Source organism: Pleuronectes platessa, chromosome 20, assembly GCF_947347685.1.
Source record: "Pleuronectes platessa chromosome 20, fPlePla1.1, whole genome shotgun sequence".
NCBI classification, from domain to species: domain Eukaryota; kingdom Metazoa; phylum Chordata; class Actinopteri; order Pleuronectiformes; family Pleuronectidae; genus Pleuronectes; species Pleuronectes platessa.
In genome coordinates, this window is record NC_070645.1 from 6,514,384 (window position 1) to 6,529,271 (window position 14,888).

At 46.5% G+C, this 14,888-nt stretch overlaps 2 protein-coding genes across 2 annotated transcripts; one reads left to right on the forward strand and one right to left on the reverse strand.

Annotated features, from left to right (window-relative positions):
- LOC128425991 (gap junction delta-4 protein) lies at positions 1-1,408 on the forward strand. Its single transcript, XM_053412841.1, has 2 exons — positions 1-64; positions 216-1,408. Exons 1-2 carry the CDS (start codon positions 1-3, stop codon positions 1,406-1,408), a joined length of 1,257 nt encoding a protein of 418 aa, XP_053268816.1.
- A 9,057-nt stretch (positions 1,409-10,465) lies between these two features.
- Positions 10,466-13,300, reverse strand: fzd8a (frizzled class receptor 8a). The gene has a single exon (XM_053412375.1). It carries the CDS (start codon positions 12,840-12,842, stop codon positions 11,097-11,099), a length of 1,746 nt encoding a protein of 581 aa, XP_053268350.1. The 5' UTR covers positions 12,843-13,300; the 3' UTR covers positions 10,466-11,096.
- Between the last annotated feature and the right edge of the window lie 1,588 nt (positions 13,301-14,888).

Sequence of the window (14,888 nt, forward strand, 5' to 3'; positions counted from 1 at the left end):
ATGGCTGGACCAAGTGCTTCTGAGATCATCTTCATCTCTGTCAATCACAGCATCACATTGATGGGTGAGTTGGCTTTCTGGCTTATTTAAATATATCATTCTTGTATGATTTGTGTGCACAGAAATAGGTTGTTCATATCTGAAGAGCAATTTCACATTTTCAAATGTTGCTTCATCCCACCTGAATTAATGAGTCCGATGTGGTTTCCTTCCAGGGAAGGTGTGGCTCATTGTGATGCTCTTCCTCCGCATCCTGATCCTCCTCTTGGCTGGTTACCCTCTCTACCAGGACGAGCAGGAGCGGTTTGTGTGCAACACCATTCAGCCTGGTTGCGCCAACGTCTGCTACGATCTGTTCTCCCCCGTCTCTCTCTTCCGCTTCTGGCTGGTGCAGCTCGTCACCTTGTGTATCCCCTACTTCATCTTCATCATCTACGTGGTTCACAAGGTGTCCAATGGCCTCACCGTGGATCTGAACACCTCCGGTCACATCAGCGCCACGCCACTGTTCAAGATCCGTCAGGAGCCGTTCAACAAGAGGTCCGTGAACAAGGCACCTCTGGTGGCTGAGGGCTTCACAGGAGGATACATCCTACACCTGATGTTCCGGACCTTGCTGGAGGCTGGGTTTGGAGCTGCTCACTACTATCTGTTTGGTTTCTACATCCCCAGGAGATTCCTGTGCCAGCATCCACCCTGCACCACCCAGGTGGACTGCTACATCTCCAGGCCCACGGAGAAGACTGTGATGCTCAACTTCATGCTTGGCATGGCTGCTCTGTCCCTTTCCTTAAACGTGTTGGATTTCATCTGTGCGATCAAGCGCTCAGTGAGGCAGAAGATCAAGAAGAAGATGATGGTGGAGAAAATATATGAGGAAGAGCAATGTTTTCTCTCAGGCGGGGGAACTTCTAAGGGAATGGACAGAAACGACCCCTTGGCTCAGCAGGATTTAGAGGAGGACGCTGGTCAAATGGGGGGTTTCCGGAAGAGGAGAGGTAGCGGAGGAGGGGTGCTAGGTCTAGAGCCACCTCTCTTGGGGAACTCCTCTCTTCCCCGATCTCCAGGATCCACAGGTTGCAACACCAATGGGAACAACGGCTACTCTGTTACCCAAGAGGAGCATCCGGAAAGAAACGGCAGTGAGGTGGCTCTCTGTCCCCCGGAGCCAATGGGGACGCCCAGATCCATTCGCGTTAGCAAGCGCAATAGAGTCAAACCGCCACCTCCCCCCAGACGGGACATTGGGCTGCCCCCTGGGACATCGGTGGGGCAAACTGGGGATGGTTCCCCAGCAGGAAAAACCTGTACCAGACGGGTGGGTCAGTACACGCTGGTGGAGCTGGGTAGTGGCGCAGAGCTTCAGAGCAACGACGATGCACAGGACAAAAGATCCGAGTGGGTTTGACTGCTTTCATTTCCAGGTTATTTTGAAACCTCGGAGTGGGGCACATGGATGTGAGAGTAATATGAGAAACGGATTGAGTTTGCCCAGCGGCAGCAACTGTTGGAGCTGACATCCTGCCCTGCTCTCTAACTCAATTTACAACACAGACTGCGCTGCCACTCGGAGCATCCAGAACAGCGATTCATTCACAGAGACACCTTGGACGTACGAGGCACGCCATCGTAGCGACATTCCCTTTGTTTCCATCCCAGTGACGCAAAAAAACGACAAGAATTCAAGTCATGACCTCGTAGAGTCATAACAAAACAGGTCAGGAATGACAGGACACTCGAGCCTCAAGTGTCCCCGAGCAAATCTCAACCTTGAGAAAATCTAAAAAGGGTGCAGTCCACCTGTTTGTCCCCTTGTCGGCGGTCCCCTACCACCAATGACAGACTGTTCGTAAACAAAGGCAGGCCACCTACACAAACCCCCAACCCTACCTTTGTCATTCTATATGCTACACCCGATGACCCCCCCCCGATGTGTGTGGGTCACGGGGGTTAATCTGGATGCAGGTAGCCTATGGGCCTGGCGCCTGGATGTTAGGGTGACCTTTGAAGAGGTCGAAACGAGAGACAATCATCCCACTAAGGTGCTGTTACTGGGCTCGTGGAAGAGAATAGGATTCCTCCGTCAGAGGTGAAGGACACGACGAAGTCCCCTTAAAGCCAGCATAGGATCACAAAGCAATCACGTCCCCCCCATAGGGGCTCTGTATTTATGGAGACGGCTTGTCACTCTATTTCAGGGCCTCGTGGAGATTAGGAGGAATACAAGCCTTAACACACACTGCCACTCGAAATAGAGCACGGCGGAGCTCAGCGAAGGAGCAGCGTGGTCTGTCGCCCTTCAGGATATCTGCACCCGGCTCGCTCTGGATCAGAGCTCAATCGCTAATGTGGATCGGACACCTGCATCGCACTGACACATGTCGCTCACAGATGTTACGATAACAATCAAAGCCTATATTGCTTTTTTCTGAAAGGCTTCTGGGTTCGTCAGCAGTTTCTGAACGTCCCGGGACTCTGACACTCCCACAGTAAATCAGCAGCATCACCACTGCATTGTCGCTCTGTAGCTCAGGGGCCAGTCTTTGTGTAAATGGAGAGCTTTTGATCTTCCTCCTCTTATGGGCTCCTTTGAAGCAGCACAAAAACCTCACCTGTATCCATGGAGCGCTGCACCCAAGGAAGCACGACGAGAGGGGGGGGGGGGGGGGGGGGGGTGACACATCTTCTTCTACACACAACCAGTGTTGACTGTAAACGCACGACCTTACTTTCACTTGTTGATCATTGGTTTTCTGCACTCTAATATCTCAGGGTAGATGAACAATCTGCCAATGAGTCAGATTAAGAGCCAAGACTTCTTTACACTTTATGATCCTTTTCATCAAGTGCTATTTTTTTGTTGTACTCTATTATGCGGTAATATGTAGTAAATCATATTCCAATAAAATGTTCTTATCTTTCATGTGAAATTATATTTGAGTGGCGTGGGTCCTTGGATAGCTTCATTGTGCTCACTGACATCATAGAAGGTCGGCTAGTTTCCCTACCCATCCCTGTTTTTTTCCATAGGCACAGTAGTGATAGTGATAGAGGCTAAAATATTTGTTTAATATAATATAAGTTGTAAATGATGCAGGGAGACTGTGCCTTCACCGGACATGTCCCAGGAACTGCTGGACCGTAGAACAAGTTCAAAGCTCCATTATTTATTTATTTTGGCAATTTTTCCATAACGACCTAATTTGTCACTACTTTTAGAGCCTTTTTAAAGGGGCCCCCCATGATACCTTTTTTTGTTTCATGAGATTTTGTATAGGGAAAATAAAAGAAGAGTACTTCAAATTGTAGGTATTCTTGTACATTACCTTTTTTTGATGAGAAGTATTTTTTGTACCCGACGTTAGTGATGGTGTTACTAATTGTACGTTAGTATTCCAGGGTTTTAATGACTCCAATAGAAAGTAATCTTTGTGTCATAAATATATCTTTTCATTACAGTTATTGACATTCTATTAAAACTACAATAACATTGACGATAGCGTCATTTTCAAGCACTTTAATGAAACTATTGTTTTGTCCAGTCCATCGTGCTATGAAAGCTTCAGTATTGTTGTTTGACGTCATGCTGCACTCCACTGAAGCAAAATATGAAATGCTGCCATGTTGAATCCAATTCTTAAAATCAGTGCCTCTGGTGTTGGGACGAAGTACTTAGAAATGTGAATATTTGTCTGAAGAAATCGCGTAAAACAAAAGTTATTAAAAGTTGTGGTGAATTATCTTTAAGCCCTTTGTTGAAATGCAGATCTACAGGTCAGACTGGGAACCAGGGCTGGATTCCCCTGCTGAAGGGTCCTGGGGCAAAATGTTCCTGTGGGGGTGTAACTTACGACATAATATAACAAAGAACTAGAGTTGCTGCGAACGGAATTTGTACTGCAGGTGTACATACTGTGAAAAACGAAAAATAAATACTGTGTTTTTATTGACTTATTAGCTGAGATGTTAAGTTTTTGAATTGTGGCTGATAGTTTCATATATAAGATTTGTGCATAAAGGCCTAGCGCCTCCTACTGTTCAAACAGGAGTTGAAAGCTAATTGTTTTAAACCCTTATGATGGTTTGTGTGGTAAAGTCATTCAACCCTGAAAGCTTCCTGAGTGAGATGGGAGAGTTTGTCAACCAGAGGCCGTCGTGTCCTTTTCTCTGCAGGTATAATAAGACCCTGAACCTCTGTGTTTGCTTTTGAGTCTCTTCACATGAAAAGCTCCACCTCAAGTTATGTGTCTCGTAAAGGGTCTGATGAAGCTCTTCCTCATCCTCATCCTCATCCTCAGCCAGGTGCAAGACAGCCAGACTGCACTCTTCTTTCAATCCTGACTGCATGAAGATATGACATAACACAGGGCCTCACAGTTTAGATGCATCTGCAGAATCAATGACAGTAAATTCAAATAGACACAAATGGCCTGTAAGAGTCAGTTAATATAATGTAGGCAGAGGACTGTTGGTGCTGCTGTTACTGGGTAATTACGTGTTGCTTATTGTTTGGACAAAATCCTCTCGCCAGTTTAACAAGATATCATTTAGGTAACGCCTCCCCCAAGTGGTAAAAGTGTGGTATTACATTTAGAGCCAAAAGTGTGTAAATGTATTAAGTCCCTGTGGATAAAAAGTGTGTGTGTGTGTGTGTGTGTGTGTGTGTGTGTGTGTGTGTGTGTGTGTGTGTGTGTGTGTGTGTGTGTGTGTGTGTGTGTGTGTGTGTGTGTGTGTGTGTGTGTGTGTGTGTGTGTGTGTGTGTGTGTGTGTGTGTGTGTGAAACATTCGTTCTGACCTGAATTCTACAATCATTGGTCACTAAAATGTGATCTGATCTTCATCTATGTCACGAGTGTAGACAAACACAATAATCATGTGTACTGCAGGGTTCATAAATCAAGTGCTTGAGTGTAGCTACATATATTGTCTTTCACATGAACAGGAGGAGTAACAGTTTACATTAAAGTAGAGCGCACTGTCCAAAAAGACCATCAGCACTTACATTTCACTCCTATAAATCCACACCACTCTCATGGTATAGGGTGTAGGGTGTGGTAGAAACCAGTAATAGCTCGTTTGAAAACTACCCACAGATATAACGAAAAATGTAATTATATATTTGTATAAAACTGAAAAGTGGACATATATTAGCATAACAGAAAAAAGTACATAGAGGGAATAATATTTGCTCTAAATACAGTATGAGTAACAGAATCTAAAAAGGCTTCATTTTGATTTCAATTCAAATGTTAAGTGCGGTTCTAATTCTCTTTGTGCACGTGGACAATGACACAGAGGAATCTATTGTTTCAAAATTATCTAAAACAATCAGGGTCTGACTTTGTGTACTTCAGGGTCTGACTGTGTGTGTGCGCGTGTGTGCGTGTGTGCGTGCGTGTGTGCGTGCGTGTGCGTGCGAGTGTGTGTGTGTGTGTGTGTGTGTGTGTGTGCGCGTGTGTGCGTGCGTGTGCGTGCGAGTGTGTGTGTGTGTGTCTGTGTGCGCGTGTGTGCGTGCGTGTGCGTGCGAGTGTGTGCGTGTGTGTGCGTGTGTGTGCGTGTGTGTGTGTGTGCGCGTGTGTGCGTGCGTGTGCGTGCGAGTGTGTGCGTGTGTGTGCGTGTGTGTGCGTGTGTGTGCGTGTGTGTGTGTGTGTGTGTGTGAAGTCAGCAGGGATGCACTGTGAGGACTAAACCACAGAGGCCTTGTTTCTGTGCCACCGGGGGTCGGCCATATCTGCTGTCTTCTGTATTCGTGTTACTCACGGTGCTGAAGTGAAGCATTTATTGGGTGAAAACTAATTTATAAAACCTTTTATAACAGCCACAATAATTTGGTTCAGCACAACTGTCAGAAGACTGAGGGAAAAGTCGGGGTCTGACCTCGGCCTTCTACCAAACCAAACTGCAACATTCTCAGTGACGTGCAAGTCCCTCAGAAACTATAACCCTGCAGCCTGACGGGCCTGATACTTACCGACCTCTTGTATTTTCTTTCCCCAACATCTGGCGTCTGAAATGGCCAGCCGGGAATAAAGCGCCTGAGCTGCAGGTCAGCAGCTTCGTCATTAATCTAAACGGGTCACTGCAAACCCAGGGTCACTGTTCTGCTTCAGAGAAGAAAGAATGCAAGCATGCAAACTCTGGGGTTTTAGTGTTGTAATTCATCTTCCCCTGTCAGAGGCAATGTGGAAAACACGGAGTAATAACACAAACCAACTTCATGTTGACAAAACCTAAATGTAACCACATGTTTACACTATTAAACCCACCTCTTTTCAGATACACGCTGAGGTTGTTATGACTTGTTTTCATATTTAATTAAATTTGACCAAAAAGTTAGTTTAAAAACCAATATTCTTCTAAGTCAGACGTCTCTCCGGTTCGAATGTGTCATCCACAAACTTTTATATAAATGAAAATGACACACACAGTTGTATTATCTTTTAACCCCCCCACGACTGTGACCAAATACGTATTGTCATCAAACATAGTTTTCTATAAAATGCTGGATGGCTCAAAATGTCCTGCAGCTATATACTTACGAGACCGAGGTTATGACTATTGGCCCTGACACAGTTAATACACCATGACGCTCCTGGGTTCTCTATCCCAAACCATTGGGATGGAATGTAAAAATGTTCACCTCAGATCAACACATTTGTCCAGTTGTGTCAGAACAGCTTTTATTTCCTCTCATTTGGATGAGAGATCTGTATGAAACGGTGATGAGACTCCGTTTAAATAAAAAACAGCTCCTGATGCCCACAATAGCTTCCCTCTAGTGTATCAGAAGGATCAATAGTATCAAAAGGCCTGACCTGCCTATCACCCCCCCCCCACACACACACACACACACACACTCTCCTCTGTGTCTTCCTCTCATCAATCGCTGACGTTAATATTTGATGGGCCGTGATGTCAGAGCGCTCCTCCAGTCAGGCCTCAACACCCGGATGCAGAGGACGGGCGAGCAGACGTTTCAATCAGACAGTGGCTGCATCATGAAGAGATCAATCCTCCGACTGGTGCTGGGTTGGAGGGATGTGTGACAGTTGTGCAGCACCAGGCAGCACCAGGCATTGTTGGCTCCAGGCCACAGCTGGTAACCGAGAACAAGCCCCAGCAGGATTGAGTTGTGTCCGCAAAACAGTGCCTAGTAAACACAAACCATACACTCAGACTTGACTCGAGCTATTACCAGTTAATACCCAGCAATTGCTCCAGCCCTGCCCTGTCTGTGAGAAGCACTGTTGACTCCTTCCCCTCATACTTTCCCCTGGAACACGGCACCTTAAGGGAGGAAACCGCCTGTTACCTGTAAATTATAATGTGTGTGTGGAGGAGCCGAGCCGGGACCTGCTGCTTTTATGTTGCTGTGGGGACAGAGTCAGACACGTTGGGATGGGGGGAGCTTTTTATCACATGACGTCTCCTAAATGTTCGATCTGATACAGGATCTTTTAGGAAATGGTCTAAAGCAGAATCTTAACAGAAAACTTTGAATCCTGGTGTAAAGTTTAAGTTTGATGTTTATTAGCTGATTATAATTATCATGACCCCCCCCCCCCCCCCCCCAACACACACACACACACAATGCATTTCACATATTCTACTTTGATCACTATTAATAACCCTATTACATTGTTCATTACCAGTTTTAAAAATCTACACAGTTAATATAGTTGAATATATATTGTTTAATCTGTGAAGGCCTTATAGAGTATATTTATATGGCAATGAAAATACTTTAACTTTCCATACAGGAGCTGCATAATAATAACAATCTTAATTGTCTTTATAAATATATTTTTTTTTTAGAGCTTGATTAATTTATGCATGTTTCACATTTTTGAGCAGTTTAAAATGTGAACATGAGGGAGGGACACAATGACATCATGTCATTAACTTTTGTTTTATAGAGATTTTAGGGTTAAAAGTTTGCTTCCCTTTCCTTTTCACTAATGGCCGTTTCCCAACATTACTTGTGTTTCTGTCTTGGATTGTTAATTTAACTCCCATGTCTCGGTTTATCTATTAATCAAACATTAGATTAGACAAGATACACAAATAACTTGTGTAACTTATATAACTTGTTTTAGTAGTTTGTGTTTCCCCCAAAGTTACGTTGTGTTTAAGGCCCATTTGTGGTAATGTGTGTTTGTCATGTTATATAGGATTCATTAAAAAAATTATAAAAATACTTCTGCAGGACATCAAGTTGGTTCATGACCCTGTGTAAATAAGAAAAGAAACACGGATGCCTTGTTTATGATTTTGATTAATGCTATATTTTTTTATTTGTTACACTCCTCCTACACTTACCTGAGCAGATGGTGGGTCCACTTGGTCGTTCACTGGTCAGCCGTAGGACAGAGCAGCAGGTATTTAGTTTATTTTTAAAAAGATACATTTTGTTAAATTTCCCAAGTTTGTTTATCTGAAACAGGATCTTTGTCTCAAACATGACATTCTTTTAATGAATATATTTACTGATAAATGTCACATAACCTGCTTCCTCCAAAGATGTGGACACCACTGTGTAATATTATCACATTTATCAATATTCGTAACATTAACCTTAAAACTCTAACTGTGCAATAAATGTCATATATAAATATCACTTTTAATTGATACTTCTTTAGCGGATATTTGTACATTTTATCATAAAGTTGAATGTGTATATTTTCCAAGTCTTTAAAAGGCACCATGTGAATTGAGGGCGACACTTTGGGGGAATTTGTTGTGTTTGCACAATCAAGTTATTGATTCTTCTTCAACATCCCCTCAAAGAACACCTATACTGCCTTGTTGTGGGGTTGATACTAATTCAGTAGCTCTGCTGCTTCTCCAGGGGACTTGACCGACTTGCGTCTTAGATCAGAAGTTCTCAAATATGGGTCTGTGGTACGTTGCCAAAGATTCATCAGATTGTAAAATGCACATCTACAATCATTCTCACCTATTCTCTTGGGGTGTGTCGAATTATTCCCGAGGAACATATAAGAGGGGTGGGGGGGATCGGATCAAGACTCTTTGTCTTAAATAATGTAGGAGTTGGGCCCAGGAACCAGACGAAAGGGAAACAGCAACACCAGCCGACATGTCAGTCTTACATGAGAGCTTTAAACGGTAGCGTGGAATTGTACAGTGCTGCTTCCACCACTAGATGGGGCTGCACATTAATGTCACTGCTGTGTAGCTGGCAGTCAGAGCTGGAGCTGCCCACTGGAGTAAACAACAACACTAACAACAACAATAACAACAGCAACAACAACAAGCTGCAGAAATGGATAATGCAAATGGGACCGAGTGTCTCTCAACCAAGCCGACAAATGAGTGATGTTACTTTCTCATGCACATATTTCCAACTTGCAAATGAACATGATTTCAAACTCTGAAAACAGGATCACAAGTAAATCCACACAAACACTAAAACTGCAGAGAACCTCTCTGAGGAGGGGAGAAGCTAAGAAAGGCCTCTGCTCCCGTCGTTAAACCTCCTTCCAGCACAGGTTCAGTGACAGCGGCGGTTCAAAGTGTACACGTCTGATTTACACTGAAAAGACGCTTCAGGGTTTCACATCTGCACAGTGAAAGAATGAAGCGGGAACAAAGCGAAAACAGTACAAAGTCCACTGTCACTATTGACCAGTGAATCAAAGACATCTCGGCGCCGGGTTGCACAGTATCATCTTGTGCCAGTGCATTGGGTTAATTGGGACCCGACCAGATACATTTGTAGCAGAAAGCGCCTCGATTAGAGTCCCCTAAGATGTGAGATCATGTGAACAGACCACCTGTGGGGCTTTCATTGCTATTTCAATATCATTCATGTCAAGGCCCCTGCACTCGCTGACACAGCTTGAGCCGAGGGGGGAAAAAGATGTTTCAATTCAGGCCCTGCGAGAGGGAGCGAGGGAGAGGGAGGGGAAAAAAACCAAACACAAGACGCAGGGGCTCTGGCGGGTTTCAGCTCGGACAAATCCAGCGAAAAAGAGGGTTTCCATAATGCTCTTTCAATTGTGGGACGTCCATCAAAGCGTCCAAATGGGGACGTTTAGGGGGAACCCTGGCACATCAGACACCCACTCCTAATACACACCACCTTTATTCTGGGGCCGTTAAAAAAGAAAGATCAAAGTTTCCCGCAGATGAAAAGGGTCCGTTCCCTGCATTTATACCCCCCCTCCCCCCCCACCTTCCATTCACCCACTCCCTCTTTTTGCTAAATTAAGAAAGCGGGCTTCGGCAGGCATGTGAAGAGGACTCTTAACAATTATGGAGATGCTCCGAACGCAACCCCTGCCTCTAATTACCGGCCTGTGATGGTTTAAAACGGGGGGCTTCCCTTTTAGCCAGGACCCCTCCAAAAAAGCTGCTGCTGCTGCTGCCGGTGACCACAAGTAACCACAGAGTGCGCCTGGAACTGCATGCTGGGAAAACACACCACAGAAGTTCCACATGTTACTCAGATTCATCACCATGTTTTATTGTCAAAATAAAGGTCATATTTGCTTTCTCACAAAAAAGAGACATCTACACTTTGTACAAATTTACAATAGCTTATAAAGTTTTCTTTTTTATACACAAATGTACACATTTTTACATAACTTTTATATAAATACATTTTAGAAATTACAAAAAACGGAACGACCCGTAGAAAATACTTGGGCACTATCTTTAAGGCTTTTAATTTAAACTATCTTTGACGTGATTGAATGATACAATGTTATCTGGCACTATGGAGATAAAATGGTAATAATAATAATAATAATAAAAAAAGCCAAATGCTCTTTGTGTGAAGCTTCTTTAGGACCAAACTGTCATGTAAGTAATGCCCAGTTTGCGTAAAAGCTTCCGCCTGTACCACTAATACATATAAACAGGGAGGACTTAAGCTCTGTGAATGCCAGGTACATTGTTTCAACAGTTTCTTTCCACCCCAACAGAGGTGTGTGTGTGTGGGGGAAAGGGGTGAGGACGGGGGGGGACACCTCAGCAGCAGTTCATTACAATGCAAATTGGTTAAGACAGGGAGTGATGGGTTATCTCCCAAACGATTAGCAGTCCACAATAAGGTCGCTTTTGTCTTTACGCACTCAAACCTGGGACAATGGCATCTGCTTGGGACAGGACACGGAGCTCGCCGTGCCCGACCTCCACGTCAGGCCCGTGCTCACGTCGCTGTACAGGGAGCCGCTGGTGCCTTTGCTCCCCCAGCAGCACCGGGTGCAGAAAGTCCTCCACGAGTCCAGGGTCTTGCCGGACCAGATCCACACCCCGGACGTGATGCCCACCAGAAGGCACATGAAGTACTTCAACATAAACACTGCGTAGTCCGGACTCCTGCGGTCCCGCTCCAGTAAACAGTTGGAGCAGTTGTGCGTAATCTCCCAGCTCTGCCTGTTGTGCTGCTCGTAAAAGTAACACGCCACTATGATAGTCGCTGGCACCGTGTACAGCACCGTGAAGATGCCTATTCGGATCATGAGCTTCTCCAGTTTGTCAGTTTTGGTGCCACCTTGCTTGATGACGCTGCGGATCCTGAACAGGGACACAAATCCGGCCAGGAGGAACATGGTGCCGATGAATAAATAAATCACCAAAGGGGCGAGCACGAAGCCCCGCAGATTGTCCAGGTTCTGGTTCCCCACGTAGCAGATGCCGGCCACCGAGTCCCCGTCCACGGAGCTCAGCGCCAGCACCGCGATGGACTTCATGCTGGGGATGAGCCAGGCGGCCAGGTGGAAGTACTGGGAGTAGCTCGCGATCGCCTCGTTGCCCCACTTCATCCCAGCCGCCAGGAACCAGGTGAGGGAGAGGATGACCCACCAGATGGAGCTGGCCATGCCGAAGAAGTAGATGAGGAGGAAGACCACGGTGCAGAGCGCGGGCCCCGTGGTCTCGTAGTGGATGTGCTCCACGTCGAACTCCCGGTTGCACGCCACTTTCTCGTGCCCGGCGATGAGTCTCACTATGTAGCCGATGGACACGAACATGTAGCAGGCTGACAGGTAGATGATGGGTCTCTCCGGGTACTTGAAGCGCTCCATGTCGATGAGGAAAGTGGCGACCGTGGCGAAAGTTGACACGAAGCACAACACGGACCAAAGTCCTATCCAAAACGCGGTGAACGCTCGCTCGTCGTGCGTAAAGTAGGGGTTGTGGCACGGCATGGCACAGTTCGGGATCTGCCCTGTTTTGACGCGGTTGTAAAGAGGGTGACGGTCCGTGTTCACCGACACCATGGGCTCCAGACACTTGCACCCCGGCTCACACGGCGAGGCAGGCGGCTTGTATTTCCCAGGCGCGCCGGGTCTGCCGGGCTTAGTTTTCGGCGGGTTGTAACCCTTACCGGGGTGGTTGGTGGGTTTGGGGAGCACCGGGGACACTGTGGTCGAGTCTGTCCGATTGTAATCCATGCACAGGGTGTCGGGGTTGCCCTGCACCGGCAGCAGGTCACACTTCATCCTGTCCGGCCAGGGGAAGCCGTACTGCCGCATGAGGGGAGCGCAGCCCGCCCGGGCTCTCTCGCACACGCTCCGGCACGGCGGCAGGGGTTTCTTGTAGTCCTCCAGGCAGATCGGGGTGTACATGCTGCACAGGAAAAACTTCAGGTCCGGGGAACACTGGATCTCGACCAGAGGCCAGAACTGGTGCACCTCCAGTCCCGCCTCGTCCTGCGTGTCGTGGTTGAACTGGTTGGGCATGTAGGTGTAGTTGTAGCCGATTCCCTTGCACAGGGGCACGGCTATCTCCTGGCAGGTGATCTCCTTGGCCGTGGTGCCGCTGGATCGGGGCAGGAGAGCGAGGGAGAGGAGCAGGTAAATCCCAAGCAGGTCCATGGTCTCCGGCGCGTCGCGTCCCCCCTCTGCTTCTTCTGCTGCTACGGTACAAATAAATCCTCTCAGCCGCCTGCGCTTGGCTCCGCTCCCGTTAAACGTAGCGCGGCGAGCCCATCTCGCTCCTCTCGGGATCTCGCACGGAGTTGCGAGCGATGTGCAAGCCGTGTTTACTTTGGGGGCTGATGATGATGATGATGAGGAGGAGGAGGTGGAGGAGGAGGAGAGGAGAAAACGAGCCTTCAGGGCGGCGAGCGGCAGTCAAGATGGCTGAGAGATGAATCCAGCTCCTCCAGGAGGCTGCGCTCTGTATCCTCTGGTGTCCGAGTAAAAAACACAACGTGCTGCTGTCCGACCCACAAATAGAAAAAACCGTGGGGCCTTGTTTCTTTCTTTCAATAAACACATCGACTACATTCAGTCGGCTCGTCCCACCTTAGTCCTGGTTCCCATACAAATCATCAGCCTGGGAGACTGAGCGCTGCCGATATATACCACGGTCGGACTGGCTCCACCTCCCGGGCCGCTGCTCCAATCACAGGGCGGCGGGGGTGGGGCTTCACATGTGTCAATCATGTTTTTTTCTTCTTTACCCCAAATGTTTTGTTATAAGGCTCATGCTCATATCAGCCCGTAGCCAGAGTCTGTGGCACTGGGATGTGGACGACATGGAGAACACTGTGACGCATGGTTATCTACAGCTGGTGATTCATAAAACACACCCTGGAACCATATAAACACATTTATATCATCCTATATATATTTAGTCAAAAAAAACTTTTTCAAAATAAAGTTCAGTGTAAGGTGATGGGTTATAGATGTGTGTCAAGCACTGTGCTTTTGGAATAAAGTACAACGACCCTGTGATGAATTCCTAAAAAACAAAAGCCATAGATTTCAATCTATTACAGATATTACGATCCTAATATTCATATTATGGTGCTACATATATAACTGTATAACTTCTACAAGAACACCAGAAGATTTGTTGGTAAGAATTTTACGCACAGGATCTGTCCATAAGAAAATTACGCACAATCTCCCCCTGCGACCACACTTTCCTGCTCACTGTCTCATAACTTCCTCCAACACACAATCTTTGATAGTGTCACAACACGACAATGGTAACACGTACACCAGACAGAGAGAGGAAGCGTCTATAGCCTCAGATGATTGTTTCTGTGTGTGAGTGGGTGCGTAAGGGAGGCCAGTTTGGTAAATTGGCTAATTTGCGCATGATAAGACGACCCAGGGAGCTGTCTGCGCGCGTGAAAGAGGCCGTTTTATATTTTAAATGAGGTGCTAATGTTTCGTTTAACGCTCGCACACAGCTCCGCGGGAGGCGTAATTGCGCGAGGCAAAGACCAAGCGCGGCAGACTCACGGAGCGCGCGCCTCCACACGCACAGATCACATACCCACGGAGGCCGTGTGAGGATCTCTGATTCCACACTCCTCTCAGTGAACCGCCTCGAGAAGGGGCTCGGCGGAGAGTGGGTCGTTATTTTCTCAGATTGAAACTGTACAGCAGTTGTGTGATTTGGCTTCAGGCACAGAAATGGTCCGTGTGATATTTGCAGTGGCGACAGAGTGCATTTATTCACATGCGACTTAAGAGCAATTGTGAGATACTTGAAGTGCACTTGAATTCCCTCCATGTCCCGGGGGGGGATTTCTCCGCCATAGGCTACACTTCAGAATGAAATGCTGTACTTTGTGCTCCTCTTTATCATTTCTGCCAACTGGCTTTGCTTAACGCATTTCACATATAAAACACATGAGCATACACAGATGAAACTACCCAGAAGTAAACTGTTTATAACTCAGGGGACACTTTGCTGCACAAAAGGTGCTTTTACTTTTGACATTTTCCCTTCTTTTACTCAAGTAATATTCTGCAGACAGGATCTTTGCTCACACTGGACTCCAACTAATAATCTGAATGTTTGTGTAGTAACCAAACAAAGTGTCACCGCTCTGCAAACAGAGCAAATTATGGTCTTTTACTCATCCGGACCGAGACCACCTCTTTCGTTTAGACTAAGTTTTG